General features: G+C 55.9%; 8 protein-coding genes across 8 annotated transcripts; 4 read left to right on the forward strand and 4 right to left on the reverse strand.

Annotated features, from left to right (window-relative positions):
• Positions 1–624: 624 nt before the first annotated feature.
• NCS54_00293600 (Hypothetical protein) lies at positions 625–1431 on the forward strand (the record flags this gene model as incomplete). The annotated part of the gene is made up of 2 exons (XM_053148523.1): positions 625–870; positions 916–1431. The coding sequence occupies 2 exons, from the start codon at positions 625–627 to the stop codon at positions 1429–1431; spliced, it is 762 nt and encodes a 253-aa protein (XP_053004498.1).
• Positions 1432–1883: 452 nt separating this feature from the next.
• On the forward strand, positions 1884–2543 carry NCS54_00293700 (UCR-hinge domain-containing protein; the record flags this gene model as incomplete). Its single annotated transcript, XM_053148524.1, has 4 exons — positions 1884–1970; positions 2080–2212; positions 2301–2414; positions 2479–2543. 4 exons carry the CDS (start codon positions 1884–1886, stop codon positions 2541–2543), a joined length of 399 nt encoding a protein of 132 aa, XP_053004499.1.
• Positions 2544–4561: 2018 nt separating this feature from the next.
• NCS54_00293800 (Hypothetical protein) lies at positions 4562–6160 on the forward strand (the record flags this gene model as incomplete). Its single annotated transcript, XM_053148525.1, has 3 exons — positions 4562–4837; positions 4886–5347; positions 5390–6160. The coding sequence occupies 3 exons, from the start codon at positions 4562–4564 to the stop codon at positions 6158–6160; spliced, it is 1509 nt and encodes a 502-aa protein (XP_053004500.1).
• Positions 6161–6451: 291 nt separating this feature from the next.
• On the reverse strand, positions 6452–7972 carry NCS54_00293900 (Hypothetical protein; the record flags this gene model as incomplete). Its single annotated transcript, XM_053148526.1, has 3 exons — positions 6452–7264; positions 7310–7835; positions 7884–7972. 3 exons carry the CDS (start codon positions 7970–7972, stop codon positions 6452–6454), a joined length of 1428 nt encoding a protein of 475 aa, XP_053004501.1.
• Positions 7973–8315: 343 nt separating this feature from the next.
• Positions 8316–12222, reverse strand: NCS54_00294000 (Hypothetical protein; the record flags this gene model as incomplete). Its single annotated transcript, XM_053148527.1, has 3 exons — positions 8316–9277; positions 9324–11580; positions 11626–12222. The coding sequence occupies 3 exons, from the start codon at positions 12220–12222 to the stop codon at positions 8316–8318; spliced, it is 3816 nt and encodes a 1271-aa protein (XP_053004502.1).
• Positions 12223–16563: 4341 nt separating this feature from the next.
• NCS54_00294100 (Non-specific serine/threonine protein kinase) lies at positions 16564–19266 on the forward strand (the record flags this gene model as incomplete). Its single annotated transcript, XM_053148528.1, has 4 exons — positions 16564–17382; positions 17429–18740; positions 18785–19119; positions 19165–19266. The coding sequence occupies 4 exons, from the start codon at positions 16564–16566 to the stop codon at positions 19264–19266; spliced, it is 2568 nt and encodes an 855-aa protein (XP_053004503.1).
• Positions 19267–19971: 705 nt separating this feature from the next.
• On the reverse strand, positions 19972–20331 carry NCS54_00294200 (Hypothetical protein; the record flags this gene model as incomplete). The annotated part of the gene is made up of 1 exon (XM_053148529.1): positions 19972–20331. One exon carries the CDS (start codon positions 20329–20331, stop codon positions 19972–19974), a length of 360 nt encoding a protein of 119 aa, XP_053004504.1.
• Positions 20332–21668: 1337 nt separating this feature from the next.
• NCS54_00294300 (Hypothetical protein) lies at positions 21669–22754 on the reverse strand (the record flags this gene model as incomplete). Its single annotated transcript, XM_053148530.1, has 1 exon — positions 21669–22754. The coding sequence occupies one exon, from the start codon at positions 22752–22754 to the stop codon at positions 21669–21671; it is 1086 nt and encodes a 361-aa protein (XP_053004505.1).
• Between the last annotated feature and the right edge of the window lie 174 nt (positions 22755–22928).

Consider the following 22928-nt stretch of genomic DNA (forward strand, 5'->3'; position numbering starts at 1 on the left):
TCGCGCCTTGGCCTCCAGCTACCGCTACCGCTACCGCTACCTTGCCCTTGGCTTCTTCTCCTGCCTACCCAACTCGCAACAGTCCAGTCCAACAGTCCAAACGACCCACCCCCCACCAGCACCAGCACCAGGCCCCAAGGCCCAGAGGCCAACCCGGCCGCAGAGCCACTCGCTCCAAGATCTCGGAGCTACTAAAAGCTGCCTGCACGTCCTGACCTGCCGGTACGGAGCCTGGAGCCATTCGTCCACGAGCTAGGGTCGCTTGAACCCTGTCCGCGACAATGTCGATAAAGTAAGCCTCTTTCGCGAGCCTCTTCCCCTTGAGCCTTTCCTCTCCCCGTCTTGTCTTGTTCTACCTTGGCCCTTGGTCTCTTCCGTTCCCGCCCAGTCTCCGAGGCCCATCCTTGCCCGTGGCTCTCCTCCGTTCCGTCACCCTCCCGCCCGTCACCTCCGTGCCTCTCCGTCACCCTCCGCTCTATACCAACCCGTCCTGTCCTTGCACCTCCGTCCTATCCCCCCCGTCCCGTCCCGTCCTGTACACGGCGCCCACGGCGTCCGCGGCATAGTCCGCCCGTCGACCGCCCCGCCATCTACGGCCCATGGAGTCATGGACCCCGCCCTACAATGGACAACCCTCACGACTATTTGATTACGAGCCGTCCTCCTTCGCGGCCCGTCGACCCTGACAATGCCGATAGCTGGGTTATGCTTAACCAAGGCGGCTTCGTCAAGCTTGGCAATGAACGCATCTTGATGAAGCTCGACTCGAGGATCTCATGCGACCTGTCTGTGCCCCAGGAGCTGAGATCACGATGCACCTCGTTCCAACGGAAAAGCGATAGGGGCACCCTTTTCCTTACCAACAAGAGAGTGAGTTTGTTCTGCTCCCTTGGCCGTCACCTTCTGACCTTGTAGATCGTGTATCTACCATCGAAACCTACCCAAGAACCAAAATTCGAATCCTTTAGTGCCCCAATCTTAAAATTCCAAGACTCTACGACCTCGTCCTCGATGTGGTGGGGATGGGTCTGGAAGTCAGATTGCATCCCAGTATCTGGGGGTGGCATTCCCCCAGACATTCCACGAGTCGAAGTCAAGTTCACCTTTTCCGACGGCGGCATGACGGACTTCAATGAGACCTACATCCGGTTGAGGGAGCGTCTCTTCCAGTATCAAGAGATGCGCCGCGAGATGGGCCCTGGCGCTGATGTTCCCGATGAGCCTCTACCAGCCTACGAGGCCCAATCTAGTCAACCAGCCACAGCCACTTTGGATACGCGGCCAGATCGATCCGACAGTGCCGCCAGCCGGAGGGCGCCAGATGAGCCACCACCAGATTATGACGAGGCGCAAGCCCAGCAGTTGAATATCCGGCTGGAGGATCACATTCGGGGCGAGATTGACAGGGGAGTATACGAACGCGATGATTAACGGCCGCATTTCGACCACATCGAGGACTGGTCAAGATACCAAGATTTGAGCACTGCATTATGAACTGTCTTTTTTGTACCGCCGGGACTTTTGTATCGTAGCGATGGCAGACCTGCTCACATGATTTACGTTTGTCAATGGCTATCAGATTAGAAGAAATAAGATGATAGATCAAGCAGGCTGGTAATGATTATTTGTTGCGGCTAAAGTGCGGGTCAATGATGACATAATCACCGGAAGACTGGAAGACGCTCGGATCTTGAATCACGTGCGGTATTTTTGACAAAGCCGGGTGCCCCTCAGCCAATCAAACTGCCTCAATTACCTAGGTTCCGGATCAGTTTTCATTTCGTGCCTCTGGCCGAGAGCTTCCGACCTCTTACGATCAGGAACGACAACGACACCTCAATCGAAACCACCACTCGCCATTGTGAATTCTTCCGCCTGTCGCAATGGGTATCTGGGACGCCTTCACCGATATTGTCGAGGCCGTGACGCCATGGAGCGTCGTCGAGGCTGAGGCTCCTGCCGAGCCCAAGGTACGGCTTTTTCTCACGCATTTTCTCTCACCCCATCAATTGCGTCACGCACCGGGCGAGGGCGCGGCCAATACCCCGTGAATCCATCGACAAGGCTGACAATGCATAGGAGGAGCCCGAGGCCGAAACCGAGACCAAGGACGAGCCCGAGGAGGAGGCCGAGGAAGAGGAGGAGGAGGAAGAGGATGAGGATGAGGAGGATGAGGAGGAGCTCGTCGACCCCAAGGATACCCTCGAGGAAGGTTCGTCATACCAATTCATACGAATCGAACGGGATACTTTGTCGTCATCGATCCGAACTGGAATTCCAACATGCTGACGCATCGACAGAGTGCCGGAACTCTCCCCAGTGTGCTCCCGCCAAGCACCACTTTGATGAGTGCGTTGAGCGTGTGCAGCAGCAAGAGAGCGAGGGTGGTGCCAAGGAGGACTGCGTTGAGGAGTGTATGTCACACAGCGAGACTGCTGGTCTCGACGCCCAATCCTGCACAATTGCTAACATGTATAGTCTTCCACCTGGCTCACTGCGCGACCGCCTGCGCTGCCCCTAAGCTTTGGGCTAAGCTCAAGTAAACACTCGATCAACCGAGTCATCCGATGCGAACGATTCGTATTGACGAGATGACTATACCACGTCGAGACGCCATGCCGGAACGAGGCAAAGGATACTCTTGCGGGGGCTTCCTTGTACGATTGGTCGTCTGTTGGATGCCAAGTCCAGAGCACTGTCTGACGGCGGCTCTCTCTGTATCATACGCTGCAACGCCTGAATAGATTTCTTTCATCGACTTGACTAAGGCCAGTTTGTCTTGGCTGGTACCCAATGGATGGTGATTCGGTCTGGATGTTTCCCGGGCAGATGGCTCCTACATTCGTAGTTGTAGACTGTTGGGTTCTGCTTTGGCTGCCACACTAACGCAAGTCATGTTGAGCCCTCAAGTTGGTGTATCGAGGACAGCATTATCCCGATGTTGCACACGGGACATTGCAGGAACTGTAGTACAACTAGGGCCGTTGGACATGCTGCGTTTAGACGAACCAACTTGAGCATCACAGCATGTCGAAATAGCCTGGAGATGATGTGTCTTGTGTTTTGCATCGGAACCCGGCCCTTGAGAGCACAGTCTTATTAAACTCGTTATCCGTTATCCACAGTCAGATCGAGGGACCATGTCAAAGCATTGACAAGCCAACGTTGACAAGCCAGCATCGACAACATGGCCAGCATTAGCAGCTTAAGCGACAACGCACACTGAAACCTCGCTGCCAGGTAAACTGCATGCCGTCGTCTATTCTATTCTTGGGTCTTCGGAGGAACGCCTGCATGTGCCATGGCCAGAGACCGGTCCGACCCCCATCACGCAGTGGTCGCCAGATCGAGGCTCTCGGATCCTGCTTAGCGTGTCAATCAATTCAGATGCGGCATGGGCAGAACAGATAGTCTGGCCATCATGTGAGATTTCTCAGATGTGACTTGGCAGGTTTTGCGAACCGAGGCGGCCAAATCGGGCAATGATGCCGGCGTGATGAAACCCCGTGCCCCCGCTTCCAGAGGACGGCGACGGCGACTGGTGGCAGCGAGCAGCGAGCAGCGAGCAGGAGAGCGGCGCAGGACATGGCACGCATGGCTCTTTTGTAGGAGATCGAAAGGGGGAGATATGGCTGATATAGTCAAGGGCTTGGTTGGCTGGAGTCTAAAACGCCGCTGCGGCATGCCTCCCGTTGTCTGGCAGTGACCTATCAGCGTCCAAGCGCAGTCCGTTATGGTTGTAGTGCGTTGAGGATTCAGGAAGGTGTTCGTCAGGGAGGTGCAAGCGCAGGACGGATAGCACTTGCCCTGAATGTTGTCACCTCGGCCGGCTTAAGATCTCCCCTCTTTTAGAGACGGTAGATCGAGTTTCTCCATCCTCCATCTCCATCTCCGTCTCCATCTCCATCATCTATCGTCGGACTTGCTTCGTTCCCGTCGCCGGAGGAATAAGAAGAGAAAATCACAGAAGCAATTATATACCCCTGCTCTGCCAAGCTGAAACGGCCCAACACCACGCGACAGTTGCGAGAGCAAGCCAGTCGAACCAACAACACGCTCCGGCTCCGACTCCGTGTCAGCGCAGCGAGGATCCTGGTAGTAACTCAGGTAATAAATACCAAGGGTGGGACAACGGTTCGGCACAGACCCCAGGACTAGACTCGACGAAACGAGACGGCATCCATGAGGCGATTGTGAGGTGACCTGGACCTCGAGACAACCTCCGGCGAATCCAGGAGAGATTCAGTTGAGCTGCATGTGCTTCTCCTTCCCGTCGATCCCCTGAGTGGAGTTGCTTTTGGTGGTGATTATAGCCATCACCGGACTGTTACTACTGCAACTCGGCCGCGATCTACTCATTTCGTCGCTGCGACCGCCGCCGCCACGATAAACATCTCCGACACTGCTCACCACTCCTTGCCACTGCCGACTGCCCTACTCTCTTTGATCAAGTTTTGGGACCTGCAGTGTCCCTGAAATACCAGCCGTCGTCTCCACTACATCAGCAATCCACAATCTCACGGTCTCTTCTTGAGTCGACCTTTTCCATCGCCAACAACGCATGCGCGCCCAAGAAGAGAAGCAAGGGCGGCATAAGCGGCTCTTTGAATCATTCTCCATCATGAACAACGACGGCGTCGGTGGTCGCTTCTGGCGAAAACAGAAACTCGGATCTCGCGACTTTAGCCTCCAGGAGCGCAGAGAGGGTGATGGCGATGGCGATGGTGAGGGTGATGGCAGCATCCACCAGGGCGCGTCGACCGAATATCGAACATACAAACGCCGCTGGTTCGGTCTTGCTCAACTGACGCTCATGAACATCATTGTCTCTTGGGATGTAGGTTGAAGCTGGCTTGCGCTAAGGTTAAGGTGCTGACTGAAGCAGTGGATGACCTTTGCGCCTGTATCTTCACATGCTGCCACCTACTACGATGTGAAGACCTCGACCATTAATTGGATCAGTACCGCTTTCTTCTTGGCCTTTGTGGCCGTCTTTCCCATCAGCATTGCAATCCTGCACCGTGGACCCAAGCTGGCTTTCATGACTGCCGCTGTCCTGATCCTCATCGGAAACTGGATTCGATATGCCGGCGCTACCAAGGCCAGTGGAGGAAACATTGCCTATGCTATGGCTGGCGAGATTGTCATTGGATTCGCTCAGCCTTTCATCCTCGCTGCCCCAACCCGTTACTCGGATCTGTGGTTCACCAACCGTGGCCGTGTAGCAGCAACAGCCCTCACGAGCTTGGCCAACCCCTTTGGTGCAGCCTTTGGACAATTGATCACACCCTTCATGGTCAGCAAGCCTGGTGATATATCTAGCATGGTTCTCTATGTCTCCATCATTGTAAGTATTGCTTCTTAGTTGTTGACCCAGCTAACATCTCAGTCAACCGTCTGCGCTGCCCCTGCGTTCTTCGTTCCGGCCAAACCACCTACGCCTGTTGGCCCTGCTGCCGAGACCCCCAAGCTCAACCTACGCGACTCACTCACCGTCATCTCTCGATCTCTGGAGCTCTGGCTGATCCTCATTCCGTTCTCCATCTATGTTGGCTTCTTCAACTCCCTTTCCTCTCTGCTCAACCAGATGATGGAACCCTATGGGTTTTCCGACGACGAAGCTGGCATTGGTGGCGCCGTTCTGATTGTGGTTGGTCTTGTTGCTGCTGCCATTTCATCACCCATTTTGGACCGTACAAAGAGCTTCCTACTCGCCCTCAAGGTTCTCGTTCCGATCGTTGGCCTCTGTTACCTGATCTTTATCTGGATGCCCGAGACGCGTTCTATTGCTGGTCCCTACGTTGTTCTCGCACTTCTCGGTGCATCGTGCTTCTCCCTAGTCCCCGTCGCTCTCGAATATCTGATCGAATTGAGCCATCCTCTCAGTCCAGAGGTTACCTCGACTATCGCCTGGGCTGGTGGCCAGCTCTTCGGAGCCATCTTCATCATCGTCAGCAACGCTCTTGTCGCACCAAAGAGTGCCAACCCACCCGAGCATATGAAGAAGGCCCTGATCTTTCAGGCGGTCGTGGCCATTGCCGTGGTACCCCTGCCGTTGTGTCTAGGTCTCTTTGGTCGACACGACAAGTTGACTCTGCGCCGTATCCGCTCCGACGAGCAGAATCGGTCACGGACTACAGTAACAACTGTTAACCCCTGAGTGCGGGCACATACGGGAAGGAGAAGCGAAAGTACCAGCTCAATTGGAGCCATAATAATAACGTCCTTTGTTGTTTGACCATGTATGTCAGTCATTCTCGCAATATACCCATGTAAGATTTGATCCAATGCTATTTATTTTGTCGGTATCAATTGGGGCGTGCTTGTTGTGGAATCTGTCAAGCAAGTATTAACTATCGTGGTATTCGTTACTGGCCAGTCTATGCCGACTCTCCTTTTAACCCTTTTATCCATCTTTTCGGCTCCAGCCTCATCTATCCTCCGACAGACCTCATACAGTTCCCCCTCGAGCAAAAGGTGTCCATGTGTCTCGCAGCTCTTCCATCTTTTTCCATGTCTCGACACCCAGCTCTTCAAACTCGACAATATCCTCCTTGGTCACATCAACTGCTCCCCTCTTCCTTCCAATTGTCTTCCTAAAGACACCCACAGCTGTGTCTTCCTTGAAGGATGTTGCATCCTCCACCTTGCCTTCCCAGCCCCAACCTTCGACCTCGGTCTTCTTTACCTCGACTTGAAGGTGACGGTTTGAACTACTGCCCCATTTAACCCTCTCGGCGTCCAGCTCATCGAGGGTCGACTGTTCCTGGAGGGCAATCCATGCGGGTGACTTGGATCCGCTGTAGCTATCCACTGTGTGCCATGGGGAGCCTAACCATCGACTTATAACCAGGGCCAGTTCGTATGCCCACATGAGGAACCACGGAACGGGAAAGAGGGTGCTGGCGACAATACCGGGGTGAGTGAGGTACATGCGAGGGCGGACGGGCTTTTCACGGGCTTCTTCCGGGTCGTCGGGAGTGAAGAATCGGTTGGAGTAGATCGAGGCTGAGGGAAGGGTTGCAGTAAGAGAAAGAACATCGGTAAGCCGCTTTGCAGACTCGTAAGGACCATCACCCTTGAAGCACTGGAAGTCAGACGTGTCAAAGACATTGCGGACCGCCTCGAGACTGCTGGACCAGACGATACGGCCTGGGGTTTCGGACTCTGATCGTCGGCTGAGGAGGGGGAGGAGCTGGTGGGCGAGGATGTAGTGGCCAAACACGCAGGCAGTAAAGACTTCGCCGAGCAATGGTTTCTCGGGCTATACATGTTAGTCCGGTCCAAACACTCAAGAGGGGAGACATACAAGGCCATACTCGGGCCGCTCGTTCAGGATGCACGTTGGCAGCGCCATCTTGAACGTCGGCCAAGTCACGGACTGCACCAAGCCCCGAGTCAAGATGACCCAGATGGCCAGAGGGTAATTAACACCCGACCAGCCACCATAGGCCGCATTGAAAACAGCCGTGTCGATCCTCGGAATGCGCACATCTCGAAGATATTCACCCTCCAAGCCCTCAGGGTTGCTCACGGGTCTGTGCACCAGCTCTTCGGCAAAAGTATACACCTGGCGCAAATCGCACAGGTCGAGCTGCAAGCTCAGCACATGGATGCGCGCAACTGTGTCCTCCCAACGGTACGAATCGCCGACTCGAGATCGTAGGGCGGTCGAGGTCTGGGCGGCGCGCTGGGCGTAGCTGCGCAGGGATCGGATCGTCTGCAGGGACTTGGACTTGGAGCGGGTGGTGGGGATCAGGATGAGGTGTGACTTTAGGGAGCGCGTGGAGAGGAATTCGTCGATGAGGCGTTCGCCGATGCTGAGGCCAATACCGCTGTCATAGATTATTAGTATTGCTTCGCGTCCAGCCTGGTCGACCTACCTGTTGGCGCCTGTAATAAGGACGAACAGCTGCTCCTCAGCCGGGACAGCCTCCCACGGCGCCTTTGACGAGGTCAATTGGGATCCCATCGCACAATATTCTATCAATTGACAGATTGCGAGTTACTGGGAAGAAGCTAATGCCCTCGATTACATCAATGAAGAGTCTAGAGCGGTGTGACGAGTAGATCTAAGAAGCAGCAAGTGCATGGCTGCCGTCGAAGCCGCGCACGTGATGAAGCTTAATTTCCACTTCTCGCATCACGAACACGAATAAGAGATGAAAGGATAGACGTTTCACAGCATTACTAGTAGCATGCATTCGAGAATTATTCATTACTCTTATATTTATTACAACAGTTACTGTCGACTTTCAACCTTTACGGTCGCATATTCCCTGCAATGCTCCGTCCAATAGGGTAGTATCCCAATATTACTCCCGCGTCTTGTTGCTGCCCTCCCGCACAGCGGCGAGGATGAGGTCCTTGGCCAGCTCAACACCATCCTTGGTTCCGATAATCTCAATGGCCTCATCCTTGGCCTGGTCCCGGGGCACCTGGATCTTGCAGTTGCTCTGCTTGCGGATCGAGTTGACCTTGGAGCCGTTGGGGCCAATCACATGGCGGTAGGTTCGGGGGTCAGGGAGAACAAGGTATCCGGTGGCATCGTGCTTCTTAGCCTGCTCGACAGCCTTGGCGATGGCCTCCTTGGCCTTCTCCACGTTCTCTGGCGTGCCGCGGAGGACCCAGGGGAAGTCGCTGTCATCCCCAGCGTCAACCTGGACAATCTTCCAAGAGTGGGCGTCCGTCGCGGCATCATCCTCATCAGTGATCAGAGGAAGGGCACCCACGTTGGAGCGGGTAGATGTGTCAGGCTTGGGAGGAAGAGGCTGTCCAGCATGGTCAACCGTAACCTGGTGGTTGTTGCGGAGCTGACGGAAGAACTGGCCACCGTTGGAGATGGAGTGGTGAAGGTTGCGAGGAACCTGGATGGTCTCACCCTGCTGCTGCTTGACCAGAGACAGGATGTGCTCCTTGGCCTTGGCAACGTTCTCGGGTCGGCCAGTAACCTTGACTCCAGTCTTGCCGTCTCCCTGGCGGGGGACATCGATGGAGACGGTGAACTTGGACTCGAGCTGACGCTTGGCATCACCACCTCGGCCGATCAGGGAGCGGTGGTTCTCGATGGGAACATCCACCACCTCGGTAACCTGACTCTCACGCTCGCCAACAATCTCCTGGATGCGCTCAATGATCTTTTGCACAACATCAGTGCGGCCCTCAATCTTGATGGTGTTACCATCAGCCTCCTGCTTGGGGAACTGGATGGTACGGGCAAGCTCTCGTCGGTCATCAGAGCCACCCGCTTTCACGACAATATCGCGGAGGTTAGAACCTGGGAACATTAGCGAATACACAACATTTGAATGCAGGAAACTTACCGCTAGCACCAATAAGAGCCTTGTGGTGCTTCTTGTCAACCTCAATGGTCTGGACGACAGTGTCGTCAAAGATGGCTCGCTTCTCCTCGAGGATCTTCTTGGCCTTGGCAACCTGAGCAGCAGTACCCTTGATCTGGATCTCCACGATATCGGTGTCTCGGTCAGCAGGCACGTCAATCTTAGCTCCGGTAGCCTGGCGGAGGTCGTCGAGGGCAGCACCACCCTGGCCAATCAGAGATCCAACTTGCTTCTGCTGAACAGCGACGGTAGCAGTGGCAGAGTGCTCCTCGAGGTACTTGTGGAGCGAAAAGATCTCGTCCCGAGCCTCATCCGCACCCTTCTTGGGGCCTCGGATGATGACCTCGTCGGCAGGCTGCTGGCGGCGAGGCTTTCCGGCATCGCTGGCAGCATCGGCGTTGGACTGGTCGTCGGCAGCGGGCTTGGCAGATCGAGGGAAGAAGATGTGGACCTTGTACCGAGTCTGCAGACGGTTGATCTGGCTACCCTGAGCACCAATAAGCTCACGGTGGTACTTGGGGTCAATCTTGAGAGTGTGAGTCGTCTCGTCAGCCAGGGTACGAGCAAGACTCTGAATGTGCGAGCGAGCAGCCTCGGCCTTGGCCTTGGGACCCTTGAGCTCAACCTTGCCGTCCTGGACCTGAATCTCAACGTCGAAGCGGTCTCGGAGCTCCCTGATGTTGCTACCACCCTTTCCAATGAGGTGGTTGGCGAACTTCTGGGGGAAGTCAAAGGTCAGAGTGAAGCCACGCTCCTTCTCGTCCTCCTTCTCCTGCTCAACAAAGGCGTTGGCCTTGGCGGCAAGGGACTCGACGGCCGAAGCAGGACCTCGGAGAGTGATGGTAGTGCCGACCTTGGTGACCCGGATGGGGATCTGGTCAGCAGAGCGGCTCTCCTGCTCCTTCTTGATGAAGCGTCGAAGTCTCTCGTGGAACTTGGCGGGGACATCAAGAGTGGCAGTGGTGATGGCTTCCTGCTTCTTGATAAGCTCAAGGATATGCTTCTGGGCATCCTGAAGTCCTTGCTGGAAAGCACGGGCTTCAGCATCCGTGGGCTTGGAGCGAGGCAGCTGGTAAGGGCCTTCGGCGGGGTCAGGGCCCTCGTACACAAGGAGAACGGGGACTTCGCCCTCACCAGCCTCAGGAACGACCATCTGGACACCATAGTCCCGCTTGACCCTGGGGGTGACGTCATTGCGGAGGTGCTGGAAGAAGAAGGGGTCGACAGGGACAGAGGTCATACGGGAAGGAGGCTGGCCGTTGATGATGCCGCTGATCTCGGACTGCGCACGAATGGCATTCTTACCCTCGCGAGAGTAGAGCTCCCAAGGAAGGGCACCACCCTCGGAGAAGGGGGTGTTAATGTGGGTGTGGTAGAGCTTTTCGAGGCGCTCAATCTCCTTGCGCTGTCGAAGGTAGCGGGTGACGTTGCCGGCGTGAACAGCAGCGCCGCCAGGGGCATTGCGGTGGAATCGGGCAATGTCGAGGTTGGACATTTGCATACCCATGGCCAGATCCATGGCCTTTTCCAGACCAGCAGCAACCTGATCAGCAGGTCCGACGACAGTAATGGTGTCGTCGTCCTCATCAGTGGGCAGCAGAATAGCACATCCAGTGTCGTTAAAGAACTGATCGACAGGGACACCACGATCACCAATGATGAACTGGTGGCGGCCGCGCTGGATCGACAGCTGCTCGGCAGCAAGCTGTCTGTGGAGCTCAGCAACCTGGCGTTCAATCTCGGCGCGGACCTTCTGAACGGCAGCACGGTCACCAGCAAGCTGGATGTGGTTCTCCTCTTGGCCAGCAGGGGCAAAGACAGGTCGCTGACCAGGGACGGCGGTAACAGGAACCTGGCCAGGAGTGTAGGCCTGCAGAGGAGGGACACGGATCTGGATACCGTTGTTCTCCTCGAGAGCATGGGCCAGAGCATTGTCGGGGCCGGCAATGAAGGGGTAGAAGGCAGCGGGGATGCCCCGAACCTTGGTCTGGACATTGGCAGATCGCTCGCCAGCAATCTTCAAGATCTCGTCACGGGCAGAAGCAGCAGAAAGGGCATTACCCTCAATGGTGACATCAATGGTGGCATCGTCATCCTCCTCGTCGATCGGGTTGTTCTCGTCGACCTTGGGAAGCTGGATCTTGGCACCAGTCTTCTCCTGAAGGGCCTTGATCATGGAACCTCCCTTTCCGATGATATGGGCTCGGGTGGACTGAGGAATCGGGACCTTGATGGCAGTCTATGCACGTTAGACAATGTCGCAAACCGGTGGTACGATACTTACCCGAGTTCCGATCTGAGCAACCAGATCCTTGAGCGCCTGTTGAGCAACGTCCTGAGGACCGGCGGCATCAAACTTGTAACGGCCATTGGCCGAGGTAGCCATGGAGATGGTGGCACGAGACTTGCGGTTGATGTCCTTGATAATGTCGGTGATGGGCCTCCTGAGCTGGCCACGGGGCAGGATGTACTGGGGGTCAAGAGTCACGGTCTCGACGTTGCGGCCGGGGATGAACATGGATGGCTTGTTAGGGGTAGCAGCTCCAGAGACGGGAGTCGAGGAACGAGAACCGCCGTTGGAGGCACCTCCATTGGTCTTGCCATTGGCATTCTTGGCGCCCCAGATAGGAGCGACATTGGCAGCCTTGCCCTTGGGAGCACCGAGCTCAGGGAACAGTTCATGCGATTGAGTATCCAGAGTAGCGGCGGCGGGCTTGGTCGGCTTGGGAATTGCGACATCGGCAGAGCTCGAGGCCTCGGCGGGGGCGCGGATGGGAAGGTCCTCATCCGGGGCATCCTCAACGGTGACGTGGTGAGGAGCTTCGGCGTGCTTCTGCATCAGCTTCTGAGCAGCAGAAAGCTCGGAGACAGTGTCGGCCATGATGAACGTATTTAGTCGGTTGGAGCTAGGTAGAGTACTATGGACTGATATGTTAGGGGATAAAAAACAGGTCGCAAATGTCTGTAGGACGTACAAGTCTGGTGGCTACAAGAGCAATGAAGCTTGCGACCAAGTATAGATGCTTGAATTGGAGATTCGATAGAGGAGGATGATCAGATGTAATTGAGTCTTGTCTCTAGAACATTGTGCAAGAGACAGCAGGCGGTGAAACCGGTAACCAGAAGGAAGAACCAGAGCGATGCGAGAGACCGTAGACCGGAGAAGGCGACGACTCAGAGAAGATGGTTGAAGGATGGAGTTATGGTTAAAGTTGAGGGTGAGGTGGAAGTTCTCTTGACGACCTCTCCCCACGAAGTAAGTAGTAGCCACCTATCCCAGCAACAGGGAGCCACTGAATTTACGCGAAGCTTGCCCGACAGCGGGCACTAACCTGGTTTGGAAGGACACCGCTAGAAAGGGGAGGTGGGGTCGATCACGAGAGAATGCATGTGACTTGCGAGACGATTCTGGAAAGCTCCAAACTCACGTCAAGATCAAGACGTTGTCCACTCAAAAAGCAGTTTGCCATTCTCTCAATGTCTGTAGTTGTCTCTCTGATTGTCTCTTTCCTTGGTTGTTTCCATCTCTTCCTTTCATCTGTTAGTTGCCATTGGCTTGTCTACATGTGCAAACACAGTCTCGATGACTCGGCACGCGGGCCAGAAACCATGACACCAAGCAAAGAACAACTCCAACCCGTGTCTTTCTTCCTTCATCTGTGTGCTAGGCACCTGATGTTCCCAACCATTTTCGAAAAAGTTTGACTGTCAACGGCTGAAGTGGCTGTGTTTGACCGAAAGGATCGAGAAGCTCCGAGACTTGAACAGAGTTTCTTCTGTTGAGGACACCATGGCAATCACAACTGTCAAAGACCATCAGTCGTTATAAAGTTACAGCACGAGCATTCACACGTCAAAGGACGCGAACACCCAAAATACCTTACAGTATGTAGGTTTCAGGTTGGTCGGCCAACGCACAGGTGGGTTCTCACGGAGTTCAGGAGCTGGCTCCAAGGTGACATCGGGCTTGCAACGCGGTATCGCAATGGTCTCCTGCTGTGAAAGCGTCTGCGCTGCGCTGCAGTCGACGGCACCTCACCCTCCGATCCATGACACGCTGTCAGGTACGGTACTTGGCGCGATCTCCGCGCCTTCTACGACCCATGTCGGCTTCTGTCGCATTCGACACACTGGTGATCAATTGCTCTCAAAGACAGTTCGCAATGCCGTTGTTCAGCTGACCTGCATCAGGATGACAATGCCGGCATCACACAAGCTGATTGTGCGTGGAAACACGAACGAAGCTCGTGTAAATGGCCATCCGACAGCTCGCTTGCGCCTAGCTGTGCACAGATCTATTCGTGTTGGAAGTCTACCATGACTTGAACTGCTTAGAAGGCGGCTGTCTCAAACTCGATCAAATACGCACGAACACGTATGCAGGGGCGCAGAGGCTGAAGCGCGGCAGCAGGATTCGGCGGGCACCCGTATCGATGGGTGCCGGGTTATGTGCTGTGCTCCAATGCAGGAGAGGATCCAAGAGAAAGCCACGACCAACGGATGAGTTGGATTGTGTCCGGGAGGGCTGCCGAGTAAGGATATCCTGTCGCAAGATTCGTACCAAAATGGCGATTGGCAACAGCATAAATTTCATGAGGCTGCAAGGTTACCCTTGGATGCGAGGCTATTGGACGGTATTGGCCAACCACGGCGAGGATGGATTCGCCCACCTCGTATCGCTTCATTCTTGACGCTGGAGAAGCTGCCGGATCTCACTGAAGCGGCCAGTATCGAGATTGAAGGACGACGATGGGTGAACTGGTGAGGATAGGTCTGGCTTGAAACGTAACCGGCGGCCCAGAACCAGCAGCCGCCTGCGGGCCAGCTCATGTATGTCTCGGCTTGACACGCCTAACGAGCCGCCGGGGCCAATGGCAGGGAGCGAGCCGCTCATGTCTCGCCCCTACGCCGGGGAAGACAGTGTGGACGGTGGAGCTCTGATGTCGAGACTGGTGGCTTGAAACAGGGCAGCCAGAGGAAAGTCGCAGCTTGATGACTTCATGACGAACTGGCGTGCGATGGATAAATAGCATGCAGCTCGCCTACGAGAGCTAATGAGGACACGGTTGAGCAGACGCCTTCTGTCTCGGCGTTGGGTGTCAGATCTTGGTCCCTTGACGGATGAGATTAGATGGGATGAGGTGAGGTGACACGCCGTGCGAGCAATAGATGTAACGAGAGTAAGCACCAGCAGTCGCAAGGGCCAAGCATCACCAATGGCTGATGAAGGGATCAGTTAAAGGCCCCCCATCACCACGTCTAGCTGTAACGGTTTCCGGGCGCAATGTTGCGGTTCCTGCTTGTGGCTCCACACGATCAAAGAACTTGTCAAGAAGAATCGACTCGACTCGCCTCGCCAGAATCGTCAAGCCTGACGATCAAGGATAGCGTTTGCGCGGCGCCTCAGAGACAACGGGTCGGCCAGCCACGGCCACATCACCAATGCTTGAGTCCCTAGACTGCCACCAGGGCGTCGATGAGTCTCCACCGGCCACGAGCGACCCAGGCTAGTCCAGCCTAGTCTAGCAGTCGGCCGGGGGAGAAATCACCAAGATTGTCCAGGACCGGGAGGCCAAACCTTGATCTCTGGCGTCTGTTGGATGTCTTTGAATCTTCCCACTCGGCCTGTGAGAAACTTGGTAATCCCGGAGGTGCTCCACCAACGGCGCCCACTGATTCCACTCACACTTGATCGTGGTGCGTTTGCTACGCGCTTGGCCATGATCATGGACCGTGGGACCTTGGGCAGAGCCTGAGTCTGGGCCTAATGCCACCCCCCTTGTCTAGAGGTTATCGATGTTGACGGGACTGAATTCACGGATAGCGAGTGAATAGCGCCGGTTAGTTTGGATAGGCGTACAGTGCAGTCTGGATAAGTCTCATTGACCGTGATTGACAAAGACGAATTGAATAGACTGCAATGAATTCAGCCTCGACGTCTCGTGTGCGTCTCGCCCGTCTGAATAGACATGGCTTCGACAGCCTGCCAGTCTTGTGCATTCTTCGTCATTCTGAGGCATCAGACTGAAATGCGAGGCGCCAGGGGAAATCGGATGCGGTCCTACCATGGTGATCCCTCCAACCATGGCGTCGGACCAACCACCAAGTGCTCGGAAGAGGCTTTCACACTGTCAACGGCCCGAGAGGCGAGTGCGTTACAGTGATGGAGGTGGAGGGCGCGACGTTGGTGAGTTGGGAACGGGAGTTGGGTATCAGCGCCAGGTACTTGACGAATGTGCGTGTGCCCCGCAGATGGGCATGTACCTGCTGTGCCAAGTTGGCTGGGTCCAGGGTCCAGCCAGCATCGTCAGGTACCGACTGTTGGACTCGTCTGGCGGGCAGTCCCTGGATTGTCAGTACCTGGATTGGACTCGATAAGGAGTCTCAAGACGGATGATTCTCAATTGACGTCGGCCTTCACTCCAATGTATTGTATCTGTTGAATGGCAACCTGGGAGTCAATAAGTGATTAAGTGTCAGCACGCAGGTCCCTGAGGCAAGTAAGCGCGGCACAGCACAGCAAAGCAAAGCAAGCACAGCGCATGCATCGCAGCACACACAGCTCAGCGGGCACAGTACAGTACTTCTACAGTTCACATCCATCCCGCAGTGGATGACCCAGACAGGCCCTTGATCCCACAACGCCCCCATTCTCACATTCAAGGACCTTCCATCTCATCCACGGTCCCGCATTCCGATTCATCTCTCCCTCCCCTCCGTCCATCGTGCTGATGCTGATGGCTCTGCACAGTGTGCGTGCGTGTCACTCTTGTGCTTCTTCTCTCGTCTCCCCCCAACTTGATTCCCCCAACCCACTCCCGTCCGAATCTCCAGCTATCCTATCGAAGCAAACGCAGGAGCCGGAGCAGCACCAAAGCAGAAGCAGCCCGCCAGAGCTCACCACCAGCTTCGCCACCGCAGCACCTCCGCCCACACACCCCCGCGTTGTGTCCCCGGCCTACAGCACCGTACCAAGCCAGGCGTCTTGCCATTGTGTAGAGCCATCTCTCTACGCTGCGCAGGTCTGGCCGCCGAAGCCGCCTGCGCCTGTGCCTGTGCCCACACGTTTCCCTTCTCTCCCATCTCCTCCTTGCACCCACACCCTGTCCTCCACCCGCTCGACCCATCAAACCTCCGTACCTAGTAGCCGTCCTGAGACCTTTTTTTAGCCCCGAGGGCCCCAACTCGTCAGTTGCAAGGCTGCTTCTGCTGCCGCTGGATCATGGACGGCCCCGGATACACCTCTGCGTCGTCTGCGTCCGCTCATACCGCAACTTCACATCGTCGCAAGCTCATCAAGAAGCCTCCCTCTCACGCCTACGCCCGCTCCTCGTCTGGCTTCGATGGTGGTGGTGGCTTCGACGCCCAGTCCCTCGAGAGCAAACGCAGCTCGCAGAGCCTGAGAAGGGCCCCCAGCGCTCCCCCAGCCCGCTCCAACCCCGCGGCCGTCGACTGGTATTCCAACCAAGAGTCTGACTTGGCCAACAACACCATCCGTCCGATCCCATCTCCAAACTTGGCCAACGCCGACTTTGCCCCCGCCAGCCACTGGGCGCCCGTACCTCGTCATACCGACCGCCTCTCCGATTCCCACCTGCGCCCTCTGAGCAGGACCGCCCCCGACGACCTGATCGGCGCCCCCTTCGACGGCGCAGCAATCCTGAACCGCATCGAGTCCACAAAGGCTCCGAGCCCAAAGGCTCCCGTCCACCGTCACTTTCCGCCCCAGTTCAAGCACCCTAACGACGTGAAGCTTGCGACTCCCGTTTTGCGATCTTCGGCCAGCTTTACCGCGATGGATTCGTCCCTGTCGGAAAAGGGCCTCGGCCCAAGGGCCCCGACCGATGGCCCATCTATCAACCCCAAGCGATATTCAGACGACGGCAGAGATTCAAAGCCTGCCGTCCTGCGCAAAAAGTCGGGCTTTTCGGGCTTCATGAACAGTCTAGTCGGCTCGCCCAAGAAGCCCATCATCTCGGCCCCAGAGAACCCCGTTCACGTCACCCACGTCGGCTACGACAGTTCGACCGGCCAGTTCACCGTCAGTTTTCCCGCCCATGGCCTTAATTTTGGTTAACAAGTCGCAGGGTCTGCCCAAGGAATGGCAACGGCTTATCAACGAGAGCGGAATTCCCGAAAAGGAGAGGCGAGAGAACCCGCAGACCATGGTTAATATTTTGCAGTTCTACAAGGAGACGACCGAACGGCCTCCTGAGGACCAGAGCCTCGAAAAGTTCCATCATGCGGGTAACTACGCCACTTCTCCGGCGACTGCAGCATCACCGGGCATGTACCCGTCAAACTATATGGGTATGTCACCGAATACTAGTTCCACGAACCCCAGGTTTCCAACTGTCAATCATGAAGGAAGTTTTGAGAATCCCCGGGCCCCCCCGCCCGTTCCCAGAGGTCACGTCCCCGGCAAGGACCTGATGCCCAGCCGTCCGGCCCCGAAGCCGCCTGTCAGCATGAACAACCGGCATATGCCTCAAGGGGCCTACGCCGCCAAGGATTCCGGCATCGGTATGTCCCAGCCCGGCGACGACTCTTACGGTATGTCCAAGGACAACGGTCCTATGCTCCCCGAGGAGCACCGGTCAAGGTCCAACTCGCGCGCCGCCGGACCTACACCCTACGCTCCGACAGGCCCCCAGCCCAACCCAGCGCTCGCCCAAGCTCAAGCCGCCGCCTATCAGCAACAACTCTTGCAACAGCAGCAGGAGCAGGCTCTTGCACAGGCACAAGCCGCCATGTCTGGTGGAGTCGGCCGGGCTCCCAGCAAGCGAACCCCTCACCAGACCGCCAACCAGCCCAATGCCGCCTATGGACGTGTTCCCGATGCCAACGGAGTGGCCAATGCTCCTCGTCAGCAAGCCGGCCCAGCAGGTGTACCCGGAGCCAGGCCACGACACCGAGCTCGCCAGAGCGCAGCCATCGATGTGGTCGCCTCGCTCAAGCGGATATGTAACGAGGGTGATCCCCGAGACATTTACCGCGGGTTTAACAAGATTGGTCAGGGTGCGTCTGGTGGTGTCTTTACTGGCCATGAGCGCGGCTCGAATCGACTGGTCGCTATCAAGCAGATGAATCTCGAGCAGCAACCTAAGAAGGACCTGATCATCAACGAGATTCTCGTCATGAAGGACAGCTCACATCCCAACATTGTCAACTTTATCGACAGCTACCTGTGCGGAGGCGAGCTGTGGGTTGTCATGGAGTTTATGGAGGGTGGCAGCCTTACGGATGTTGTCACCTTTAACATCATGTCAGAAGGACAAATTGCGTCAGTGTGCCGGGAGACCCTCAACGGCCTGCAGCACCTGCATTCCAAGGGCGTCATCCACCGAGATATCAAGTCGGACAACATTCTGCTGTCCATGGAGGGCAACATTAAGCTGAGTACGTGGACCTACCCGTTACCGAATGCCTGCTAACCGCAACAGCCGACTTTGGATTCTGCGCCACCATCAACGAGGCTCAGAACAAGCGAACAACCATGGTGGGCACACCGTACTGGATGGCACCCGAGGTTGTCACTAGGAAAGAGTACGGACGCAAGGTGGATATTTGGTCTCTGGGCATCATGGCGATCGAAATGATAGAAGGCGAGCCGCCATACCTGACCGAATCTCCCTTGCGTGCGCTGTGGTTGATTGCGACCAACGGAACACCTCACATCAAGAACGAGCAGGATCTGTCACCCATGTTCAAGGACTTTTTGTACTTTGCGCTCAAGGTGGATCCTGAGAAGCGAGCAAGCGCCCATGATCTACTTCGGGTAAGTGATTTGACTCTTATATCAGATGTCGCTAACTAGTTGCAGCACGAATTCATGAAGCAGTGTGTCGACCTGTCTCAACTCTCGCCGTTGGTACGAGCTGCCCGAGAACAAAAGGCTCAAGAGAAGGCTCGCAAGGGGCAGTAGGTACGCCCGAAGCGAACCATACCTCCCGCATATCCCCCAGAGGAACAGGAGAGAGCACGCCGCCGATGGTCGGCGTTTTTCCAACGACGATGATCAGTCCTTTGTAAGGACCAACGCAACGACCAGCGACGACGTGATTCATTCACAACATCTAATGACCATTTTCTTGCACAAGTTGTTCAACTATCAATCATAGCAGGCCTTGCATCTTGAGGTGGAGTTGCCATGATGCCGCGTCAAGGTAGCCTCGGAGTGCATGGAGAGGAGACGCAAGCCGAGCCCAAGGTGCCAGCAAGCAGGTGGACGCGACGACGACGCCTGGAGGCACATAGAAATGACACGCTGGATATACCCCCTGCATACCATACGAACTGTTTCTTGCACACCGATCACGCCGATCACGCCGAGTTCACACTCGAGGCTGGGTCTATTTACGTTGCTAGACCTAGCCCTCTCTCCTCACCAGCTTTGAATCATAAAAAAATACTTGTTTTTTGCTTTTGGGTGCACAGGATTGGACGTGCGTGTTTCTTGATGAAAAGCTGGCATTGCATTCTCTTCTCTTCTATCATACCACCTAGCAACAACGAAGGTTATCACGACTCGACCGACTCAAAGGGTAAAGGCAAAAAGCAAAGCAACGCAAACGCAAAACGCAAAATGACAAAACTGCTAGGCTGGTCTCTGGTCTTGATCCCATATCCCTCAGAGAAACTTGCTCTTTCCGTTGAAGAAGAAGCTTCCCTGCTCCCAGTGTTGATAGAAGGGACTCATTTGTCTCCGGAGCCTCTCACATCCCTCACCAGCCTTGACGGCGCCGTGGCCCTCCATTCCAGCAGGCAGCCCGTTGCCCAACACGGCGAGGGTGCCTAGGGCGGCTGGTGCAGGCTGGTGCTTGATCTTGTCTTGGGAATGCGAGTGGAAGGGCGAGGAGAAGTGGAACGAGTTGCGAACTGAGGCGGCAGCGGCGCGTGCGGGGAGGAGGGTATTCGAGTTGAGGAGGCGATTCCGCAGAGAGCGAGCAGCGCGGAAGAGGGACAGAGAAGGGGTGCAGAAGAGTTGCATCTTGATGTTTTGTTGCTTGCTCGGAGGATAGAGTTGGAGGTTGTGGTTCTGATGACCTGACGGACAGTTGACTGAGTGTTGATGTTATGCAGTATGGGTTGGATGGACGGACGGAATGGATATTTGGAGATGGAAGGTAAAGAATAGACTTGCGAATGAATGCTTCTGACGAACGAACCGGTTTATTCATATCCCAGCCCCTCTCTCTTACCGCCGCCGCATAAACCCATGGATCTCTCATGAGCCGAAAAGGCGGGAAGCGGTCTTGAGCGGCCGGCCGGGGGGGTCCCTCCCTCGGGGCCCTCCGTACACGCTACGCTAGATTGTGGCATGTAATATGTAGGTAGGTGTGTTTTGCGGATGCAGACCAGACCCCGGTGGAACGTGGAGGGACTTGGTTCGTTGGTCCGGGTGGGCGGACGAGGTCTTCTTCGTACGTTGTAGAGTAAAAGTCGTGATGCTCCGGATATATCACAGACACCAAGTATTGCACAGACGATAGAGGGCACGCACAATGTCTCAGCCTCCCGAGACATTCAACTCAATCTCAGCCTCTTTTTCTTTTCCTTCTTAAAACGTGCTTCCTCCCTCACCTCATCTTCTTCCCTTCCCATCTGCCCCCTTCATGCTGGCATCAGCCCATCCCGTCTCCACCGCCTGCACATCCGCCGCCGCAGCGTTGGCGAGTCGCCGCCGGATGCCCCGTCCCGGTTTTTTCGTTTGACAGCCCCGTAGAGGCGGTGAGCACGGCGCCGAGCAAGGGCTGAAGCGACTCAATTGCCCTTTTCAACTCGGTCGGCCCGTCTTGATTGGCCGCCCGGGTGCGCGTGGCCAATGTGAGGCTAGGGATTACGTGCATGGGGCATCAAGTGGAACGTTGTGCATGCTCTATCGTGAAGCGATCTGCGGCAAGGACAGGCAGGACATTGAGCCGGCGCGAGCTGTGCTGTGTCCGAGGCGCTTGTGACGATGCTTAAGTCAATCTAGCTTTAATACAATGCTTGCAGAGTGCATCACCACGTGCCGAGATGCCAACATGGTACAATCGCGAGTCATGTCACCGGCAGTCACAGTCACAGCCACACCGCAAATACAGGAGTTGGTTCAATGTCATTCAATTAAGATCGCCATCTGGATCCTGTTGCGCCGCCTCTATGCGGGCAATCGCTCTGCTCTATCATATCTAGAGCTCTCTAGTGTATCTCATTCGTGCTTCCTTTTTTGCCCTTTCCAAGGGGAAACCGTCATTCCCTAACCCAAACTCCAAACAAACGAAAAGCACATCCCCTTCTAGGAGCGCTGCACGATCAAACCCATTTTCATAATACAACTCTCGCTTAGTAGCAAGTGTAACCACCGTCGATGATGCAGTTGGAACCCGTCATGAACTTGGAGGCGTCGGAGGCGAGGAACACACACAGGCCGTTGAGCTCGTCGACGTTGCCCAGGCGGTTCTGGGGGGTCAGAGACTTCCAGATCTTCTTCTGGGCATCGAGAGCGGGAACTCGGTTGAGGGCAGTGTCCATGTAGCCGGGGGAGATGCAGTTGACTCGAATGTCGTACTTGGCCCACTCAGCGGCGAGGGACTTGCCAAGCTGGATGACACCGGCCTTGGAGGCGTTGTAGCAGCTCTGCTCCTGGGGGTAGTTGACGATAGATCCAGACATGGAGGCGACGAGGACAATGCTACCGGGCTTGCCAGCAGCCATCATGGCACGGCCGACAGACTGAGACATGAGGAAGGATCCGGTAAGGTTGATATCGATGAGTCGGCGGAACATGGCGGGGTCGTAGGTCTCGGCCTTGATGTTGGAGTCGGCGATACCAGCCGAGTTGACAAGGACATCAGGAGCACCATAGCGCTCGACGACCTCCTCGACGGCGGCGTTGATGGCAGCACCGTCACGGACATCAACCTTGAAGAAGGAGACGGGAAGGCCGGTCTTGTCGTGAAGCTCAGCAGCAGCCTCATCACCAAGCTCCTGGTTGGCATCGAAGATGACGAGGTTCTTGGCACCAGCCTCAGCGCAGGCGCGAGCCATGTAGTTGCCAAGACCACGGGCACCACCAGTGATGATGATGGTCTTGCCATAGACGCTCATGTTGCGCATGGTGTAGGGGAGCTGGTCGTAGACCTTGCGGGTGAGGGGCTGGACAGCATCGTTCTCGGCAGGGGGGGCAGGGCTGTCGTGGGGGACCTGAGAAGCACCCTCAGTGACGTTGACGGTGTGCTTGTCGCCGGTGCCCTGGCCAGCGCCGTAGACGGTGACGGGGACCTCCTTCTCACGAACAACGCTCTTCTTGTTGGCGGTGTCGTGGACACGGTTCACAGCAGTGACGGACATGCATCGAGTAGCAGTGCGAGGGAAAGCAGGGGCAGCAGCCCGGGAGATGCGGACGAGGTTGCGGGCGGCGAAAGACATGTTGATAGTGAGGGGTGGTGTTGAAGAGGAGAGTAGAAGAGAGTGTGGAAGAGAGTGTCGAGGTAGAGTAAGATGGGAGGAGGGGTATTAAAGGATCTTTGTCAAGTCCTTGCAAGGTTTGCTCAAGAGAGAGGAGCGTGAGGATGAGAATGCCGAAAGAAAGTTTATCGACGG

The sequence above is a fragment of the Fusarium falciforme genome, chromosome 2, assembly GCF_026873545.1.
Source record: "Fusarium falciforme chromosome 2, complete sequence".
Lineage (NCBI taxonomy): Eukaryota > Fungi > Ascomycota > Sordariomycetes > Hypocreales > Nectriaceae > Fusarium > Fusarium falciforme.